At 31.5% G+C, this 22,533-nt stretch overlaps 1 protein-coding gene across 2 annotated transcripts in view; it reads left to right on the plus strand.

Annotated features, from left to right (window-relative positions):
- LOC113510807 (gonadotropin-releasing hormone receptor) overlaps window positions 1–13,369 on the plus strand; it is a 92,713-nt gene extending 79,344 nt beyond the window's left edge. Inside the window, exons 3-6 of one of the 2 annotated variants that reach the window (XM_052896339.1) lie at window positions 3,650–3,833; window positions 5,087–5,286; window positions 7,632–7,753; window positions 12,962–13,369. In XM_052896339.1, coding sequence (XP_052752299.1) covers window positions 3,650–3,833; window positions 5,087–5,286; window positions 7,632–7,753; window positions 12,962–13,091 — 636 coding nt within the window. In that variant the 3' untranslated portion in view covers window positions 13,092–13,369. The remainder of the gene's footprint in view (window positions 1–3,649; window positions 3,834–5,086; window positions 5,287–7,631; window positions 7,754–12,961) is intronic. The other variant, XM_052896340.1, reaches the window with a different exon arrangement.
- Window positions 13,370–22,533: the final 9,164 nt, after the last annotated feature.

Raw genomic sequence — 22,533 nt, forward strand, 5'->3', positions numbered from 1 at the left:
ACTGCGAAAACCGCACTCAATTTACTATAGAAGTTTTTACGTGATACCAGAATAAACGTACAGATAGACAGACAAAATTTCGAAACATTATTATTTTGGTTTTCCTTATTATTAATCTCATATTATTTTTCCTTAAATATCTCCTATGTACAAACATCGTACTAATCTAGTTACAATTTTATTATATTATTAAAATAATTTAACAAATAAAAATGTGGGCTAAGTAACGCCCGTCGTCTTCCCAAATTACCTTATTTTGTCGTTGTTAATACAAGCAAAATTTATTAACAGATGTAATTCACAGTTGCAGCTACTGATTTAACGTAATTTGTGGATTGTTTTATTTTTTACACCGATAAAAAATCTAATAAATATAAATGGCAGTAATAAGCTTTTAAGATTATAAATAAAAAATGTGCTCAGTGAAATGTTATCATAAATTTACTACAACGGCAAATACCAACAAATACCACTAACAATCCTATTAGGAATTATAGTCCTACGCATACTTTTTTTTTATTTTATTTAGTGAAAACCAAAACAATTTGATTGACGTTGCTGTTGTTAATATGATATGGAATTTTTAATATATACGCCCTTATCTGAAGATTCAATTATTCGAAATTGGTATCCATTTACAAAAATTCTCTGAAATAATTGTGTACTTCGCTTACTCCGGGATATTTATATTTATTCATACTTTATTACACATAAATAAAACATTCAGAAACATGGCAGTAGAAAAGAAACGAACAAAGGTGAGCTTAACTCTGCAAAACTTTCTTTCAGCAAACTCTCCAATGAAAAGGAGCATCAATACCAGCACACAAATAACGGCTGATATGATAATGACGATGATGATGATAAGAATGTTTAATCACACATTAAAATAGACTGAAACATGTTTTAAGTCTATTTTGATATATAGATATATTTACTATCAATAAAATCGTGAATTTCAAAAAGTTTTTGCGTATATTTTTTTTTCGCAAAAATTAATTAACGAGCAACGGAACTCAAGTCAATCATTTTAGAATTGGTACTCCGTCTAATACGTCAACACGAGAAAATGATTGAAAAGATTTCAACTATGCAAAAAAAATTCCCAAGTAAGGTTTTAGACCCGAATGATTTAATAATATTTTTAAGCAACTTTTAAAAGGAGTTTTTTAATTTATTTAGTTTGCAGTTCTGAATACATTTTGACAACAATTTTCAATCTATGGAGACTACGATTCATGACGCTCGAAACCACCATTTTTGTTTCCGAAGAAAAATTTGCGTAAAAGAAAATATTGATTCAGAGTCGTGATTTAAAATATCACTTTAATGTTGTTACTCTATTAATTTTGTTACAATAGTATTCACAAATTTTTGTATTGTTTCTAATTTTCTTTGTTGTATATTTTTTCCCAATTATTAATAATTCCGACATTATAATTCTCGATACAATTATATATGCCTGAAATTTTATGATCTTAAATGATTAGTTTTGTATAATATATGATGAGCTCCGGAACAGACTTGTGCCTGAAATCGGAACTTCACTCGATTAAGTTTCGATCTGGGGTGAACGAATTCTTGTACACTTTAACCATAAGAAGACACAAGTCTGCGCGTTCACTGCATAAAAGGTGCCGTTTGTCGTATCTCCTCACTTTCAGAGCACTTCCCTCGATAATAAGTCGAGTCTGGGGATTCTTGGCGTCGATATATCTAGTGACGTCCAGTTTTTCGGTTATCTGAAGGAAAAAGCTAAGATAGCTTCCAAAAAGTTGGGGGTGCTCAATAGGGTAAGACGGTATTTCACGCCGGACTACCGTCTGAAACTGTATAAAGCTCAAGGCAGGCCACATATGGAATACTGTTCTCACCTATGGGCAGGAGCGCCACACTACCAACTCCTTCCATTAGATCGTATTCAAAGTCGGGCAGCTCGAATCGACTCAGCTCGCTCGGAAAGCACGAATCGTTGACGATTGGCGCCTGACTATCCGGCTCGACCCACTGAAACTGCGTAAAGATGTTGCGTCTCTGTGTATCTTCTATCGAATTTATCATGGAGAGTGCTCTGAGGAATTGTTCGAACCTGTTGTTGATTTTCACCATCGTACAACCCGCCATAAACTAAAATTTCATCCCAACCATCTGGACGAGTGGTGGTCCTCCACCGTGTGTTTTTCAAGGCACTTTCTTCCACACACAACCACTCTTTGGAATCACCTTCCAGCAGGAGTATTTCCGAACCAATACGACAACATAACTTTCAAAAAAAGAGCATATTCCTTTTTAAAAGGCCGGCAGCACCCTTGCAATGCCGTTAGTGTTGTGAGTGATCATGGGTGGCGGTAGTCATTTACCACCAGGTGAGCCGCACGCTCGTTTGCCCCCTGTGTTGTAAAAAAAATCAACTGTTCAAATAATATTTCGTATTAACTTAAGGTTCTGTAGTCAAAGGATCAAAGCGGAACCCTCATAATTTCTTCTCTGTACAGCTCTATTATTGCGTATAAAATCTCACAAAAACATTTTTATATCCTCTAAAAATTTATTTATATAAACTTTTTATTAAGCGACCAAATATAAATAAAACTATCGTATGTCTGAAACCCTTTTATAGTTCTAAAGATCATTTAGAAAAACATATAAAACACATATTCATTATATTTTAAACAAGAATACTGAAATTGTATCTTTATGTAAATGTCTAATTATAATAATATAAGTATTTTACTTCTTTGTTGCCGTTTTCTTTTCCTTAAATATAAACAGTTGGTCACAAAGTAGTGACACTAGTATATCCGTGTATTTGTTTGAAGGGTAGGATATAGCAGTGAAATTACAAGTTGTGGAGGCAAAAAATCTCTTAGTAATGGCAATACACAATGGGTATCACAGTCGTCACGTTTATATGCAATAGTTGCCACGTTCTAGCAAATGGGTTTTTTGGCATTTTTGGTTAAAAAAAGAAGTGTCATTAAACATTTCTCAAGTAGTCGAAACTTTAAAATGAATTTTTAACTTTTCATACAAATCATGCACGTCACGTACTCGATTTAGAAAGAAATGTTCAAAAATTATTTACAGATTTCGACTACGCTCCTTAAGGTTTTTTAGTTTCATGAATAATGACTGGGTTTGGGTTTGGGTATGGCACGCTGAGACCCAGTCGTTATTCATACGACTAACTCGGTATTATCTTTTATTGCTGACCATAGACTTACCCTCTTTATATAGCAATGGTGTACTACAGTTACAAATAAAAAAAAAAAAAACACATTTTCATTATTTTCCGTTTCAATTTTAATTAATTTTAATTAGGGCTAATGATTAGTGTAATAAAACATAATGCAATTATCTTTAATAAACGGGATCATACCCTGGGTAGGAATATTATTTTTAAGAAAATTTAATGGAGCAGTAAATGATATAGATTATTAGTTTATTGATTAATAGAATTTGGAATTAATCTTTATAATAATATTTTACCTGTGGAAGTAGTGCAGATGTTCTCATTTGTAGGGATAAATAATGCAATTTTGATTATTTTTTCTATTTATTACAGATTTGGTGTTTTAGATTATACGCAGATGATCAACATCTCTTCAAATTTCAATATTTTGCTGAATCCTGTATGTTTTTGTTACAGACTGTAGTATTTAGAGTGGCAAAAGGGCCGTTTGTTGAAGACTTTTATCAATGCGTCACACATGGATTCTACACAGAGCGCTGGCAAGAGCAAGCCTATACAACATTGTCATTAATCTTCATGTTTGTACTGCCTCTAGTCATCCTCGTGTCGACTTATGTATCGACAGTAAGAACTATAGCAAGTAAGTGAATAATCCAGAAAGTTTAATCCTCTTCGGTCCCGAGTGAACTTTGAGAAATTTTGAAATGGAATTTTAGTATTATAATTTCTTTAGATGCTTTTTATTAAAATTAAAATTTATCCTTTTGTCGCGGAGTTGCGCATATTTCGTTATTTAAAAGTCATTTGTCACAAAGGTCGATATTTATTAATTAGAGTTTTCTTAGGGCTCGAAGGTTTTGTAATATTTTTAAGCCACATCAAACAGATGAAGGTTTTCGATTCATCTGTATTTTTTATATAGGAAATTATAAACAGATTCTTGACAATTATTTATGGAATAATTCTATTCCCCGTTGGTAGCAACAAATATTTGTCATAATTAAGGTCGTTGATTCGTTTAAATAGCTTTATAAATCTGGTTTACTTGTTAGACAGCATTACAGCTTTTATGTATATAAAATATTTATACTCTGAAAAATATAAATGGTATGTGAATGTAACCAAATTAGGTTCATTATCGTTAATGTAAATTGTTAATGTGGTAGTTGTTAATGATAATTATTAAAAAAAATTTGATTATCTCCGTCGAAATTACAAACAGGTGTATTTATTTTAATATTTATTTATTTTATATGGGAAAACAAACAATATTATAATTAGTTACTTTTAAACTTTAGCATTGTTTAGACATATTTTAAATCGAGACTTAACGCGATGTAAAAGCCTTTATAGGAAAATTGTCCTGTCGTGACCACGACGTGGTGCAATCCAGCTCAAAATGTCGGCAATAAAAAAACAGGTATGTAGGTGTTATTTACCTGTAAAGGCTTTTACATCGCGTTAAGTCCCGATTGTGTATATAAAGTAAATTTTATAATTATTCTTAAATCATACAGAAACATGTAGAAGTATCTTAATAATTGTAAAATAAACACTATTATCTACAAATTACTATAGCTATATTATTCTTAATTTATATTACACTTTATGTTATACAATTACTTTACAATTACTTGCGGTTTCAAAACATCTATTACTTTTTATTTTATTATGATATATCATACTTTATATATATTAAATATTTATGTAACTTTTTTTGACTACATTATTTTAGAATAGAAAATAAGCATTCATACCTTTTAAATATAATAAGATTTATTTCTATTTATTACCTCTAATTTAATAAAAATAATAAGTTCTTGGTAATAAACTTCTAATCTTTACTATGGATTATAGTACTTACCTTAAAATAATTAATAAACTTCCTTCCAGAGAGCGAAAAAGTTTTTCAACCTGAAGTAATAAGACAAGAGAAATATCTAACTCCTGATATGAACAGACGAAGACTCATCGATAGAGCTAAAATGAAGTCTTTAAGGATGTCCGTCGTGATTGTTGCCGCTTTTATAATATGGTGGACTCCTTACTACATTATGATGATAATATTTACATTTCTTAATCCAGATAAAGATGTAAGTATGGATATTATATATAGCAGTTATCTATCCACCGATTTACATAGGCCTCCCCCATAGACTACCATAAAGAACGGTCTTGAGCAACCTGTGTCCACTGAATACCTACAGTGTATTTGAGGTCGTCACTCCATCTAGTGGCGAGTACTAGTCCTACACTACGTTTTTGCGTACGGGATTGCTACTAAAAATCTTTCTTCCTCATCGGTTACCGGTTTTTCGATATAATTTTATAATTTGTATTTATTTGTTATAATGATCACGAAAGAACGAATTTAGTAAATAAAGCCTTTTTCATCTTCACAAGGGCAGTTTTGAATCAAATAGCCAACAGAACTGGCATTATCTCTTTTCCTGGCATATAATTTGTTATTATGTTACTGACAAAAATTACTAAGTACAAGATTATTACAATTCTAAAAGCCATTCCAATTCATTAATATAAGCAGATTTGTTTTTTATGGAAAGACATTGACTAGGTATTTTTAATATTAGACAAATATAATAAATACACTATTGGTAATAAAATATTTTATATACCGTATGGTCCCGGCATAAAATGGGCAACTCTTTCTTTTCTCGTTAGTGTCATAAGAGGCGACTAAAGAATTTTAATGGTTGAGAGATAGACAGCAGTAACCCTCTTATCATCACTAGGGCTTGTCTACAGCATGTCAATCCGCCTACCAAGCGTGGCAATTACTGGCAAAATCCCCCAATAATGGGAAGCCTATGTTCAGCAGTGGACAAATAACGACTGATATAATGATGAAGAATTAAAATATTTAAAAAGGCTAATCCAAAATTATGCCAAAATCTGTTAGAATAGATTATTTAAGCTAAGAATGTAAAATGAGTAAATAATGTGAACAAGATTGGTATTCATCAGACAATGCGTTAATTAAAAAAAAATATTATATATAAATCCCATATCACGATTTTCGTTCACCTATTGGAACTGACGTCACTCAGGGCGCGGTCACCTTTCCGTTACTTTACTGAGTGTATTAACATCCTTCGTTTCCGTAGTCTAAAGGTCAAAATGTCACTATTCGCTGATAACGCGGCCCTCTTTACTCACGCTCGTGTATGTATACGCAATGATGGTATAAGGCAGGGGGAAGCACAAAAGATCCCGATGGGTCGACATGCAACGGCTTAGCTGACTCCATATGCGAATATGAGATAAGATACTCACGCTTGGTCATATGGTCATTGTCACTCATCTGTGTAAAATTGTAAATATTGGGCAAATAATTTCGTCGATGTCATATAAGAATAAACTCCAAAAAAATTGCAGCAATATACTTTAGTCGGGAAAAAGATTTAACTAATCGACCAAACCATTTCATGGACACCACACGTTAAATACTTAGGCGTACTTAGTCACTTTTGCGTGACTTTAGACAATAAACTAACGTTTGGCTCTCACATCAAGCGAGTCTGCAATCAAGCCGCCTACTAGGATAATTTGATGAAGGAAGCATCTCGACTTTATTTCAAATCCGCCCACTCATATATCAACCCACTTATTATCATTATTATGTATGTCAATGTACTATGTACCGAAAAGAAATCTTGTACCATGACAACGTCGCCCTCGACTTTGAGACATCGATATGTTTTTGATGAACTCGATGACCTCATGACGATAACCAGCCATCGTGTCACTCCTCTAGCACTGACCTTGTATTACTATTACATACGCATACAACGACACCGGATAGTCCAGTACTCGAAAGCTTTGGGACCCACCTGTCCTTTCAATTAGAGATTAAAGCACATTGCTCAAGTCGAGGTTCAGAATACGTTGCGATGCGCTCAGACTAAAATATCGTACCTAGTAAATAAGAATTGACAATAGGCTACACCATCTGCGCGTTTGTAGTGCCATTGGCACATGTCTCCTTTGTTTGGTGGAGCTATAGAAGCTTCCTACGCCAACAGCAGTTTGATAAACAGAATGTTCACTTACAATACTATTTAAACCGCTCATCTGATTTTAATCAAATTTAATAAATGTATACCTTTAAATGTATACCCTTTGCTCCATCTTGAAAGACAAGTTAACTTTTCTTGCCATAAAAAATATTTTTGGCAGTAGGGCCAAAACTACAATAACCGGATAAGCTAATATTATTTAGGTATATTATATAAACGTACTAGTTATCATCATCATCACAGCCTATCTATTGTGCACTGATGGACATAAACTTTTTTCATATTACGCCACAAAGTATAATCCTACGGCGCATGATTGCACTAGGTCCTCACCCGTGAAGCTGTAGTCGTACAAGTAATTATGACAATAGTAATAATTTTTACACATATTTTGTTTACAGCAAAGTGAAGAACTTTTGTCGGGAATATTCTTTTTTGGAATGTCAAACAGTCTGGTAAATCCGGTCATATATGGAGCATTTCATTTGTGGCCAAAGAAAAAACTTTCTAGACACAGTGACAGGTAAAACATCTTACTTATAAATAGATTTTTAGCGTTTATTTTACGTAACTATGTTCCATTATTTAAAGGCTGAATAACTTAAGACCCTTGAAGAAAACACAATGAAATTTTATACTAGATGTAAGTATTTGTGAGGAAAAAAAGAACCATTCATTTTGCCCGTTAGTCTCTAATACCTAAGTCCTTGTAAATGACAAGCAGAATTTCGTTCCAAAAAAAATAACGCATTATGTCATAACAGTAGTTATTGCTATAGAAATAGGACCAACACTCTATTTATTTACTTTTTTTATTTATCTAGTTTTTAGCACAAGGTATAGTTAATGCTAAAAGTCTCTCAGTTAAGGAAGAGTTAGAAAGCTAAAAGTGATTAAAAGCCCTATGAATTGAAAAAAGAATTATCAAAACTAATTTAATTAAAAAAAAAATTAAGAAAACGATAACACGTCTATTCTGATGTTATTAAGACTTATACACTCATTTTATATACCTACTAATCTTATTACTTATCAGTTATATCAATATCACCCACGCTTTGTCTCTTCTGACTGCTAAGAAAGTTAGTCACTTATCAACTTTCGACCACAATCGAACCCCAGTCTCTTGACGGAGATCAAAGTACGGGAGCTAAGCTAAGATCGGAACAGCAAAAATGATTTTAGGCGTTAGCCATAACTCATCAAGACAAGTCGACCTCTTGCCCCTGTCTACGGATTAAGTGCCTTCAGCACTCATCCATGCACGTACTCGGTGCTGTAAAATTGTAAAAGCAGTAAACGACTGATTATATATCGAACATGACAATTCTTGAATTAGTGCATTATGATAAAAATCAGTAACATTACGTTATGCAAGAGTCTGTTTACATTATATTTTATTTTACTGTATTACATTTTAAAACAATGCCAAAAACTGCCTTTTTTTTTAAATAATTACTAATATCTTAAATGAGTAAGAATTATAAATATAAAAATGTCAGGAATATCTACATACATATACGTAGTTTCGAGTAATAAATTTAGGAAACAGATCTTTATAAATGTTTCATATTTCATAATGCCTACTTTTAGTCATTATGATATACAAAATACCTTCTACAGGGCAATATATCGAGTTTAATAAATATCACGAAAATATTAAAATGTTTCCTATCACTGAAGTTTCATTTATTTCTTTCAGTATTTTTAATGATCGCCTGCCGGCTGCTTGCATCTTTGCGATAACGTAGAAATGCGAGACGACAATTTTAATCCATTATTCGATAAGCTTAGTGAGAAAATGTACAATCCAACTGCGTTGTACATTTCTCACCAAGCTTATTAGATATTGAGCGTTCGTGCCGTAATGTTATTTTATTCATCGTGAGCTAATATCCACTGTGCTTCTCTTCTTCGCATATCTATCTCGATGATGAATTATTTACCGCTTTAATTAGCAAGTTTATATGGGTACTTATATACTTCTTCACTTAGCCTCTTAATTGGGCCATTATGTGCGAAATATTTATTTGTATATTTTATAAGGATAACAAAAAGTAACTCGGAGTTTAGATGGCCAAAACACAAAATGTACAATTTTCAAAAACATAATAATGTTGCATATTTAGAAGATTTTGATGATATTATAAATGTAATATTTAAGAGCTTAACAAATCTTCAACAAATTTGGAATGCGGGTGAAGTCATAATTAAAAAGCCGGTTAAGTACGAGTCGGACTTGCGCAACGAGGTTTCCGTACAAAATCATCAAGTTTAAATTATTTTTTTGTTAAATTGTGCTATATGATATTGTTTCTTGCCAAATTTCATGATTCTATGTCAATTGAAAGTACCTCATAGATTTTGATTCCCATTATAAATATCAAAATATGCGATATAAATGAAACATAAACGGCCGTGTCTTTTGACTGCGTCGATTTAGAAGTTTCATTGACTTTTTCACTGCTTTAAGAGATTACAGACCTGAGTGTATGATATTAATTTCAACTTGATATCTCCACACGTTCCTAAGAAAAAGTGTTGACAGGCGAACGGACGGACGGACCATGAAATGTACGGAATTAAAATTATATTAGTTTCAGTATAAAATATATTAGTTTCAGTTATTGGTTTACAATTAGTATTTTTTTAATTATAATATTTAATACTTTTATTTATTTAAAATGTGTGTCCATTGAGTGTGTTATATAAAAAAAAATTTTGTTACATCAGAACTTAGTCATTTATAAATCGATTTTTTTTTTTTTTATTTGTAAGGATATGCTTTTAAATTGGTCCTATAGGAGTCTTAAAATCAAAATAACTGGTTTTGCTACGGTTGAAGCCGGTTTTATTTATGAACCAAATTATACTTGTCCAAATGTATGTGTGGTATAAATAACTTTCTAAACTGGGTAAATTATTTGCTTTATATAAGTCAACGGTGCTTAATAATATACTATATTGTACGTATAATAAAACCACAATGTTCAAAGAACCAATTTCCGAAAGCGTTGTCGTAAATTACTGTTATTTCCATATAAAGTAATATGCGGAAATATTATATATTTATAATATAATATATAAAGATGTAAGCTCGCTCATTATATACGAGACTGTCCTAAATATATACTACTCTTTTTAAATAAAATTTTTACCTAATATTAATATATTCATACAGCGCCATGTAAAATATTTTACATGGCGAAAATTTATTTCTCAAAGTGCACGTGAAAGTAAAAAATAATTTGTAGGCATAGTACAAATTTTGATTGAGTTGCGTAGAAATTTAGTATAACATGGATTTCTTTTGATACGTGTTCTGGTTCGACTTACTTAAAAACAGGTGCAAAATCTAAATTAAATTAAATTGTTTATTAAATTGGTAAATTAAATTGTTTGATATTTAATTTGAAAGAAGATATTTCTTAATTTACTCGTAATTGTATTTTTGTGTCTACACACAATATGTCAATGTCAATGTCTATGTAAATTTTTCGTTGATTTTAATTACTCTTTCAAAGTCTTTTGATTACTCTTTCCGACTTTAAATTAAAATTAAATCCTATAGTTTATTCTCATATTGATAGCATATTATTTTTAATATATTTTTTTTTAAGTTTATAATTTTCAATGAATAGCAACGGACTGTTTCCCAAAGCTTCGCTCTCACTGAACTCATTAATTTCTGTTTCTATAGCAATTTCGAGAAACCTCTTCTTAATGCTCACTTATGTAATAAATTAAGGAACACCTGTGTAACCAACAGGAAAAGCCGCGCTCTTCGTTCAATATTGATCCTTAATTTTTACGTGGTTTCTTATAATTGTAAATAAATATAAAACTATATGATAAACACAATACTGTCATAGGTTTAGATTATTATCATAATCAATTTAAAAAAGCACGAATACGCGAGACTTTGTCAATTGCATATTTAATTATCAAAATCGGAGATTGACTCTGACTCTTTCTTTTAGAAATTACATAAATTAACAAATTTATTAGAAAAGTAATTAATTGCAAGTTACAGACTTCATTTATTAGTAGTTCAGAGCATTTCTTATGGCCGATTTCGAAAGGTCTGAATTCAACAATAAACAAATAAAAACTAAAATAATATTAATGATAATATTGGTGTTCTTTAAAGGTTGGCGAGCTTTAATTAATTAACAGTTCCTCTCCCGTGCATCGGACGCCACGGACCTTAGTATTCTTTGTACAGAAACTGCATCCATACATACAACTGCGTTCACTAAGTTTCATCACACGTAACGTATGAGTAATAACCGACACAGTTGCTTGTAAAGGCCATTTTTCGTTGCGTGTCGATGACCGTCATACGAACTGCCGATCAGCGAACGCACCCTGCGTGTCTGCTTCGAACACTTTCCAAATACTCAAAGCTTCATACACGTAAATTACCTCGTTTGCCCGACAACAATAACAATTGACAGTTGCGTCGGCATTTCAATTACTGCGAATACAATAGATGAACTACTTACAAACAGATTTGTTATTTGCGATTCGTTCGAAGCGTGCGACGCGGAACTTTGGACGCCTACCTTACCTTAACAGATAGGAACACAAATCAAAGTTATTTTTGTAAATTATGTAGTGTAGGCGTAATTACTCCAGAGTATCGCAATGCTAGCTGTCCAGCCTGTGAAGTAATAAATATAAAAAAATAATAAGTAAGGCAATTATTTAGCCGGTAGGTATCGAATAAGCATTAAAACTTTCTTCCTTACTCTTATGAGTAAGGAAGAAATGTAGTTCTTATGAACTACAACCATCTACAAACCTATTTTAACTATTACACTGTATTGTCACATTTTTTAAATCGAGAATCTAACATAAAGGAAAAAGATAATCGATAGAATAGGTTTATAAGAGGTTTGAAATTTTTATGAATAAAACAGTTTGTTTTTAAACGATATATATCATATATTATGATATATATATATAGTTTATTATTAGTAGGTTATCAAATCATCTGATTTTTTACAACTATATTACGCAATATATATACTATTACACCGCCAATTCTGAACTGGTTCTTCACAATTAATATGGGGCCGAGATTAATATGGGGCCAATAATGGAGTAACCTTGTTGGCAGCATATTAATCTTGTTACGATTGAATCTGTTGTTTTTATTTGCGGAGCTAAAACCCCCTTATTACGGCGGGAAGGCTGCATGTAAATACCCAATTTCGAGTTTTAAATTTAAATATTTTCAATGTAACATGTCTAATTAATATCACGCCGTTCATTAATATATGCGTGTATGTGTGTGTGTTTGTTTTAAATGTGAAAGTGAGTGAGTTTGTTTGTTTGTTTGTTTATTTGTTGTTACGTCTGAAAGTCTCAATAATATACTCACTATGAAATTATAATCTATATATATATATATATATATATATATATATATATATATATATATATATATATATATATATTCACTATGAAATTTGCTATACATATATTATACATAGGATGGAAAAGAATATAGGGTACTATTTATCCCGGTCAATAGACATACTCGTATCATGATCCCTGGACATTGACACCAGTGATATTCACTGGTAAAAGCTAATATTTTAATACAAACTTTTATTTTAACATTCTTTCCGAATCTACAATAACCCCAGTTTATCTAAATACATTCACTCGATAAAAATCACAGCCCTTTTTTATGAAGTTGAATAAATAATATTTTATTTTACAGGGAGTCTGGAGGCAACCAGGCCTCGTTGTTACGCCGTGGTGATCACACATCTTCAGTTCGGTTGACCACAATACGATCTTTACGGTCGTCGGCGAAATATTCGAACGGACAGAACGTAAGTCTTTTATAACAAGCAAGGGATGTGAACAAACTAAATCGAGTTTACCGTGGACATTACCTAGAAATGGAAAGTGACATTAAACACGGACAAGTGAGCTGTGTTGTTTGTATGGACAGAAAAACTTCTGCGTACAGAGACCATGTGGATACATATGTGTAGATATATTAATGTGTTAGCTTTACCGACCTATTGTATAAATGTATATATGTTTAAGTACAAAAAGTAATAAATGTGTTTCTTTTTTATTAAAAAATGGAGATTAGTAGTATATTAAAATTTTTTTCTTTAAAGTTGTTTCATTATCAATAGATAGGTTACAAATAAGTCCATAGGATTCCTTATTATTCTGTAGTCTGTTATTATTCTCTACAATTTTTTTACTCTCTACAATTTACATCAGAAAAAAATTCTGTCTGTCATGAATATGTATTTTGGATCCACTAGTGAAGTAATAGTAATTATAACAATGAGTGCAAAAGCCTATAACATCCTAGTTCTTTATGAGATTGACAATGCACGCATAACAAAACTTTACGATATATTACGTTCTTTATATTTACTTAGAAATTTAAATACGTGTCTATATGTATATATACGTACGTACAACAATTGCTACTAGCAAAGTTTATTAATAAACAAGTGTGATTGTAAATCACACCAATTGCTTGGTCCTCAAGTTAGGATAATTTATATGAAAAACCAAGTTATGATTAAATGGGAGCATAACTCAGAATACCCAGACCCGGGCCAATTTAGAAAACTTCGTTAAGTTTTTTGAATGGTTGAAAATAGAATAGTATTTCCAGCTGTGTTTATGTAGGTCACCAATAAGAGATTACAAGTAAATTATAACAAGAATAAATCACGATAGTTTTTAGAGGGAGCCACATGGAAATCAACTTGATAGGGTGTAATGCTAGCAATGGGACTTTTAGACCCCATTACTAACAATCTCTTCCCTGTATAAGTAAGTTGTAGTTGTAAATTTTACCACTATTAGAGTCTTACAAGATATTATTTCTATGTTCTGTCTAGCATTAGGAAATTAGCGAAAGTATTATAGATGTCCTGCCAGTAGACAATGATGCCTAAACAAAAATATGAATGTCCGCGGAAACAGCACACAACTGCGGCAGCATTACGAAGAATGTGTTCGCAGTTGACCTGATTATTAAAGTAACAAACTTTTTTGTGCTTCCTATAATACGAAATTGGAATTTCCGCAATTGCAATTTATTTCCTTTGGTCCCATCGTAAAATCCGTTCTAATAAGCGTCTACTCTCATCGTTTGTATTATATTTATATGCTGTGGTGATGAATAAATTGATGTACGGTTCTAAATAAAACATTGGAAACAGTTATATGACCTTAATAATTTGTTATAATATATAGAAATAATATATGTATGAAGGTTACCATGGGCGTCACAGTATACTTTGTGATGTTCGTGGAACTGTTCATATCTGTAGGCGGCATTTATCACTTTCCATCAAACATCGGTCATTTTAGTTGCTTTTCTAAACTACAGAAAAATAAATTACATTAAGGAAGTTGCGAAAATAGTTATTAAAAAACAATACAATTATTGTAACTTTGATATATGAAGAAAAATTATGAATGCAAGTAAACCGATGGAAACCTATAAGATTCGCAGTGTCATTTAATTTGGTTAATATTTATCTGAATAGATAAATAAAGTACCTACGACTTTAAAACTAATTAAAGTTAGAAAATACACAAAGGCTGCTCTTTCATGCAGTCGTAAGCCATTTAGTTTGAATTTATCCTTTGATCTTTATTCTGTATCACAACTGTTGTGTCGTTGACTACAGTGGTTTTTAGAAACGTATAAAAATCGGTATTTACCTAATCAGAATACGTAATTTAAGATGTTATTCCACGCGAATACAATTTTCTAAGTAGGTCATATTAAAAAACCAACCAAAATCGAATCGGAGAGGCGTGAATTGAATTTCATAGCCATGTTTATTAGATTTATTCTCAGTCGTTCAAATTTCTACAACTTATAACTCAATAATTGTCTTGTTATTTTTATAATAAATCTTAATTTAAAAATAAGAAAATCCCGTCTATCATTTTCATCATGTTAGTCGTTTACTGTCCATTGCTGAATATAGGCCTGCCCTATAAGAGGGTTTTGCTAGTAGTTACCATGTTTGGCAAGCGGATTAGCAACCGTGATGGTGATGTTTTAAGAGGGACGCTGCTACCCATTCCTCAAACATTAGTTCCCTTAGTCCCCTCTCACAACACTCATGGGAAAGAAAGAAAAACCTGTCTTTAATCTTAATAAAATATCTATGGAATCAAAACAGGAGTTACACAAGTTATTAAAATATAATAATCAAAACTCGCGAAAATTATAAGCGAATTGGGAAATTAAATATAGGAGGCATTATTTCAAGTCAATTAAAATGAAAAAAATTTGTAAAAAATAATGGTAAAAACTAGCGAATAATCATATTATCCGAACGCAAAGAAATACAATCGAAGGAGAAATTAAACATAAGAGGTATTTTTTAAGTCGATTAAAAAAGAAAAAAGTTTTGTATTGTTTCTGAATGTCATATCTAATTTTGCATGCCTAATTTAATGTTAAGAGAAAAGGTGAGAATGTGTATATGGATATATTCGATGGAACGATACATTTTGCATTGCATTTTATTATATTTTTAATATTTACAAAAATTCACATCTCCCCTCTCAAGGAGAGGAGATGGCAAACTAACCCCCGGCAGGAGCACAGTCGGCCGGGGTTCAGGGCCCCAGGGAGAGAAACCGGCGTACAATGCGGGCAGAATCTAAGAGCACCGCTTTCTGCCGCCTCGGAATCCCAACCGTCTGAGATGTTGTTCCAGACTGGTTGGGATAAGACCGTTCACCGACAAAACGTATTATTATTATATTTATTCATTTTATGGAGGAGTCAATAAATAAAAAAAGGATAAAAGTCTTCAACTATGAATACTACTAAGTTTACTTATGAAAACTACTAAGTTTAATTATGATTGCTAAAGACGCAGTTTTTTGCAGTTTCAGAACCAGGTTCAATTTGATGTTCTAAAATCGGTATTATTATTATAAAAAAAATCTATTTCTGAATTTCAATATGCTTATCCATCGAAACAGCTGCACTAATTTTTGTAACCTTTTTGGCTTTTTATATTTTTTTTATGGGTGGAAATGAAATGGTAACGCCGCCTATACAGGTGGTATACACTGGAGGAGCACCAATGAGTGATGATAGGTGATGATGAAAGCAAGTCAAGATCCACTATAGTTTTCAGGGAGGATCGCAATCAGAGGTTGACCTAACAGGGAACATGGAAATTAACCTCCTATTAATAACAATCCCTTAACCTACCCTCCCCCCATTTATTGTATTTGTAAATCTCAGGCCACGTTTTGTATGAAAGTAAATGTGTGAAAAATTATACAGAAAATTTACATCTTTGTGAGCGGCGCGTATAGTCAGTAAAAAAGGATAAATAAATATATACCTACACATATCATAAACACAAATGTTTGTAACGACGGATGGATGTTTGTTACTCTATCACACATAGATTACTAAACAGATTAATAAAATTTGGTGCAGGAATAACAAATTTGAAAATACAGAGGTTTATGCTGAGATTTAATTTTGGAATTCTCGGACTACAGTCAAGTGTTGGTCTACTGTAATTATATTTATACAAGCAGTGATCGCTTGTATAAACATACTTACAGATATAATCACAAATAGAATAACGTAGTTGACTGTTGCTATTGTGATAAACTTATATTTGTTATGTACACATTTCCCATACTTGAATACAATATTGCAGAAGGAGTCTACTACCTTCACAAATAAGAAACCGATTTCAATCGCAACAAAGTTAATACTAAATCAACATGAGAGAGAAACTTGCCAATTGCACAAAAAAAATCTAAATCCGTACAGAATTGGAAATGGTATGACGTAAAATATTCGTAAAAAATATTAATAAAATCGAGGCCGTGTTATCGTCTTTGAACTATCTTAAGATAATACAGAAAAGATAATTGTAATTTTGTATCCATTCAGTAACGTGCTATCTACTTGCAAAGTTAAGAACACCTGTGCACATAGATTGATTAATATCGTCTCCCCCATCGTGGCCCCTTAACATTTCACTGTAAATGTAATTTCTGATCCAATGACTAACTAATTAGTAAACTCTGTTTACTAATTAAGATCAAGTTTCTTGTTGAATTTGACTTTGTTGTTTAATAACATACATGAACAGTGACAGTTTAGTTAATATTTACAGAACAGCGATCCTAACAGATTCCTAGCTCAGATCTCTGAATTTGTCAAATTTATGTTCGAGTCATTGAATTTAGCATAATGCCTGCTTAGTTTTTTACAACTTAATACTGAAATTACTTTTGATGACATTTGGTATATAGAATACTTTGAACACTGGGCGACTACTGATTTTTGGAAAAAATAATTAAGAGTGACGATAATGATTTATTTCGTTTTATAGATAGCCTGGATGTCTAAAGAAAAAAAAATTAAATTTATAATAGAAAAACTATATATTTCATTAGTAATAGATAAAGTAAAAAACACCTATACGAACAATTGTAGTATTTATTTCATGGTTTCATCATTTCTTTCATATTTGTTATAGTAATCACTAGATCTATCTAGGCCTAAGGGTGTTAATTAATAGCAATAAAGTATTTATTAGGTCAAATGATTACAATATACAATTGCTATGAGCCGTAGCTAGAATTACTAAAAGTTGTTTATTGTTGTTTGTTTATTGTGATTGATTTATATTTTAATGTAAGAACAACCAGGTTAACTTACATGTATTTTAGTTGAGAATACTCGACTAGTTTTAGAATAATTTGATACCCTTAGCCTTTAGCTGCCATTCATGACTAAGAATCCCGAATAATCTCGAAACTAGTTGAGTATTGTCAACTAAAATACATGTAAGTTAATCCGATAATTAATTTAGTTCGTAATTAAAGACTATAAGTAATTACAATGCGTTATACCATTGCATATATTTCAATTATAGTAACGTCAGTTTAGTACATAGCTTTTGGCAACTTATTAGATTTATGTCAAAATAACTTAGGAGTATTGACTTAGGAACCTACTTGATCCTTTGCATAAAGCAGAGGGTATCATGTTCACAGGGATCTTTTATTGCATAGTCTTGTGTTGTTGTTTGCAATTTAGAGAGTAGGAAAGAGATAGAGTATTTGTTATTTACACCACAAATACTATATATATTAAAGTACTCGTATAATATTTTATAATACTATCACAGTAAAATAAAAAAATAAAGATAAAATATTATATATTATTTTTTTTAAATAATCTTATTTAAAAAGTTACTGTACTATTAGGTGTTCTTAAAGGCAGTAAAAAAAATTAATTATTTGTTTAAAAATTTCTATAATGCAAATTTATAAATATTCATTAAAACTATTTTGAAACCCTCTGCCCACATTGTCATGCCTTTGTAAACTGTTACAAGCTAATATCAATAAAATACTAGTTTTTGTCCACAATTTCGTACACGTAGACTTCAGAAATAAGAAAACCCATGAAATCGCTGACTATGATGTGTGATTATAAATAGTATACCAAAATAAAACATACACTATATTTTAAGTTAGATCTTTGGGAATACAACTGTAAAATCCCATTCAACATAAAAAAAAACATATAAATAAATTAACAAATAAGACCTCATATTCACTTTTACTAAATAACTTCCATGTATAGACATTTACATTAATATACTTTATATGCAAATGCACTTCAAAGACATAACAGAGGCAGCCTAAAAAGTTTTAACATAGAGGATATCCATCCTAATACGATTAGTAATAATAACGTATGAGGAATACAACCTTAATATTTAATATGTATATATTGTATTGAATATAAAGTTTTTTGTACCTTATTCCATCCTTATAATATTGTTCTTCTATACCAAACCTTTCGCAGACATTCCGAAAAGTTAAGACGTTATGCTACCATATCTATTCTATAAATCTAAATAGCAATCACCATCACCATCATATTAACGGTTAATTGTTTACTGCCTAGGGGTTTACAATCTTTACCACGCTTGGTAAGCAAGTTGACAACTGCATTTAGGCTTTGGTGATATTTTAGGAGACACGCTGCTGCACATTCGACGATTAAATTCCCTTAGTGGCCTCTTATGATACTTACAACAAATAAAGGTGTAATCTATTCTATGTTTAGGACACAAGAGCTCGGGACCAAATAGCAATACAAGAAACAAAAGTGAAACAGCGGTACCTATATAAGCAACTTTATATAAAATTTTCCTTGGTTCACGAGGTTTGTTCTCGCCGTTATTTGCATAATTTCTTTATGCAAATATAAATTTCGTATTGATGGAAACTTTTTAAAAAGTCGTAAAATTCAAAAAAATATATGCAAAATATAATATTAGGGAATATAAACATGGTCTTCTATTTCATGTTTACTTTTACTTTACTACAGTAATATTTTCAATTAGTATTTTCTGAAACAAAACAACATCATTTACATCATAAGGGTCATTTTGTAATCGTTGAAGTATGTCTGTAAGCGAAGGACATAATTTTCAATTAAGTGGGCGGTCACCTTGTTGTTGTGTCACTCTTCCAAAATACAATACATAAAACTAGCACTTTACTTAATTACAAACTCATCAATATAAAAAGTTTTAGATACGATATTAATCAAAAAAAAGAATAATTTAAATTATAGCCAATAATTATAGAGTATATAGAATTTTATCAGTCGATTGGCACTTTATTCATAAATAATTTAATATCTGCCAAATACAAACATTAATTTCCAATACTCCGTTATATTTCAATATTTACTAGAAAATTAGATTTACCATATTAGCTAATATTATCCAATATAGAATGCGTGCGCGTGTGTGTGCGTGCGTGTGTAGGTGAATGCGTGAGGACGGGTGTGTGTGCGTGCGTGAGTGCGTGCATGCAACATGCGTACGTACGTGCGTAAGTGAGGGTATACTTGCGTGCGTGCGTATGTGTTTGTTTGATGATAATTAAAGAATATTAGGTATTTAGTTATTGATCTTTTACAACTTCATCTGTATAAGGTGCATATATTTAACAAGCAATTCGATTTATTGTAAATGTAGGAGTAAACTCAAAATTAATAAAAATATCGTATAACGCAGATAAAAAATATACTGGTGAATTGAGAACCTGTCCAATTTGATGTCGCTTAAGCAATTGTCTCAATATTGTTATTTATTCTTAGATTCGTTGTGATGAAATCGATAGTCAATATTGACTTCATAAAAGTGATTAAAACATTTAATTTGATTGACTGTTCTTGATTTCCCTTGGGCTGAAAATATTCAGACTCCTATTATCTTGATCAATTAAATTACTTTTACACCCAGTCCGGATGACCTGTAATTTGAGGACGAAAATCCATAATTAGACATTTAAATAGTAGCAGTCAATAATATTAACAAAGAACTATAAAAGGTAAGGTAAAGTCTTTTTTTACTAAAGTACTTAATGTTTAAGTGGATCGTTAGCTTTTTGGCTAATTTAAGTTATTTAAAAAAATATAAAGATAATAAGATATATTTTTTTTGTATTTTTTAAACAAAACTAATTCATGTAGTTTTTGGTGTCACTTGTAATATTTTACTAAACTTATACACACTCTGTTAAAGTCCACATTGTTTTACTTGACTTATGTTAATGGAACATCAGTGAGAGTATGGGTGAAAAAAAAATTGTATAAAAAGACTGGTTGGTCCATGGTCTGGAATTTATTATGAATTTACCACGATGGTTTCCAAGGAATCGCATGGAGATAGACAACAAATCTCCATTACGATAAAGTCAGGGAGAATTTCGAACTCTATTTAAATGTTCTTAATCTAATTATATTACGATTTACGATCACAATTTGACGAGCAGAAAACAATAAGTAGGGCCTGACTGGAGCAGACATGAGAGGTTGCTTTCATATATGAGTATGTACACTTCAGGTTACGACAGACTTCACGAAAATTTTCCGCACAACCGAATTTTGGTCGAGAAGGGTGCTCTAATATTGCTACAGGGGTGCAAGTATGACTTTCATGATAAAACATAAAACAATTGGAACTAAGCTTATCGATTAATTTATATTCTCATGTAATTTAATTTAATTAAAAAATATTACTATTGTCCCCGATACCAGTACTAACAACATCTTTTTATACTTTTATATTATATTTTTCTAAACTATTATATGACATATAAAGAAAAAAGAATAAGAAAAAAGATGAAAACTTAACGCTTTGTAAATCCAACATCTTTCTTGATGTCACAAGCGAGATTCGAACCTTTGACACATTGACGCGCGTTTTGACTACCAGGTAAAAATATTCCCGACTTCTTGCCAAATTCGAGGCTGAACGCAAGTATACCATCACTAATTTAGAATTGGAAGCAGAATTAGTGGCCATTGAAGTGATGCCCACCTCTCATTAAAGCCGGACCTCCTCTTGCTTGCGGAAGGTTAAGCAATGGTTGGATGCACCTACTAGTGCCAATGAGCAACGCGATGGTGCACCCATGGTTTCAGAAGCATCCCCATTAGTGTCTTTAATACACAACACACATACTGATACATTTAATAAAGACCATATTAATATTTATACGCCATTTTAAAATCTTAAACAGGTATTGGTACGAGTCATCACGAATCTAGAAAAAGAACTTAATCATCATGACGAGATTAAACTACAAATTATTAATCCGCCTACTTATAATGGCCGGCTAAATGTAGCGAGGTAACTGCCCATACCAAGACTAGTGTCTTTGATGTCCCCATCTCTATTTCTTAACCCGCTTAGTTTAGTATTGAATCTTCTAACGTAGCGATAGCACATACGTCATCGGTTAGTACGCAACCGCTCTCGAAGTTTACCTCGGTAACACTCGCGGATCAGCTAGGTAATATTAGTGCGTTTACCTTACTAGACGATGACTATAGGGTGACTCTTATTAGCACAGAGGTTGAAGCTTCTATTGGAACTCAATTCAAGCTCTCCAATTAAATTGAACTGTATTGGTGACTTATACCTACACAGAAAGTAGATGTAAGTTTCATTAAATTTACTATTAGAGGAGTAAACTGTTCGGAAAAAGGTATTATTAAAAATGAACGTGCCATTTCAAATTTAAGAATATGCTCTTAAATAATTAGATGTGACAACATTATCAAGTATGATGTTTAAGCACAAACTACAGCTCTTTCTTTTTACGAAAATACGACACGTACAGTTGTTTATAGTATTGGATGTAGCAAGACAGACTATTGACATTGTCAATCATTTTAATTTTTACAAAGTTTATACAGAGTTATACTACTCGTTA

Source organism: Galleria mellonella, unplaced genomic scaffold (assembly GCF_026898425.1).
Source record: "Galleria mellonella isolate WM207_F2 unplaced genomic scaffold, CSIRO_AGI_GalMel_v1 utg32, whole genome shotgun sequence".
NCBI classification, from domain to species: Eukaryota; Metazoa; Arthropoda; class Insecta; order Lepidoptera; family Pyralidae; genus Galleria; species Galleria mellonella.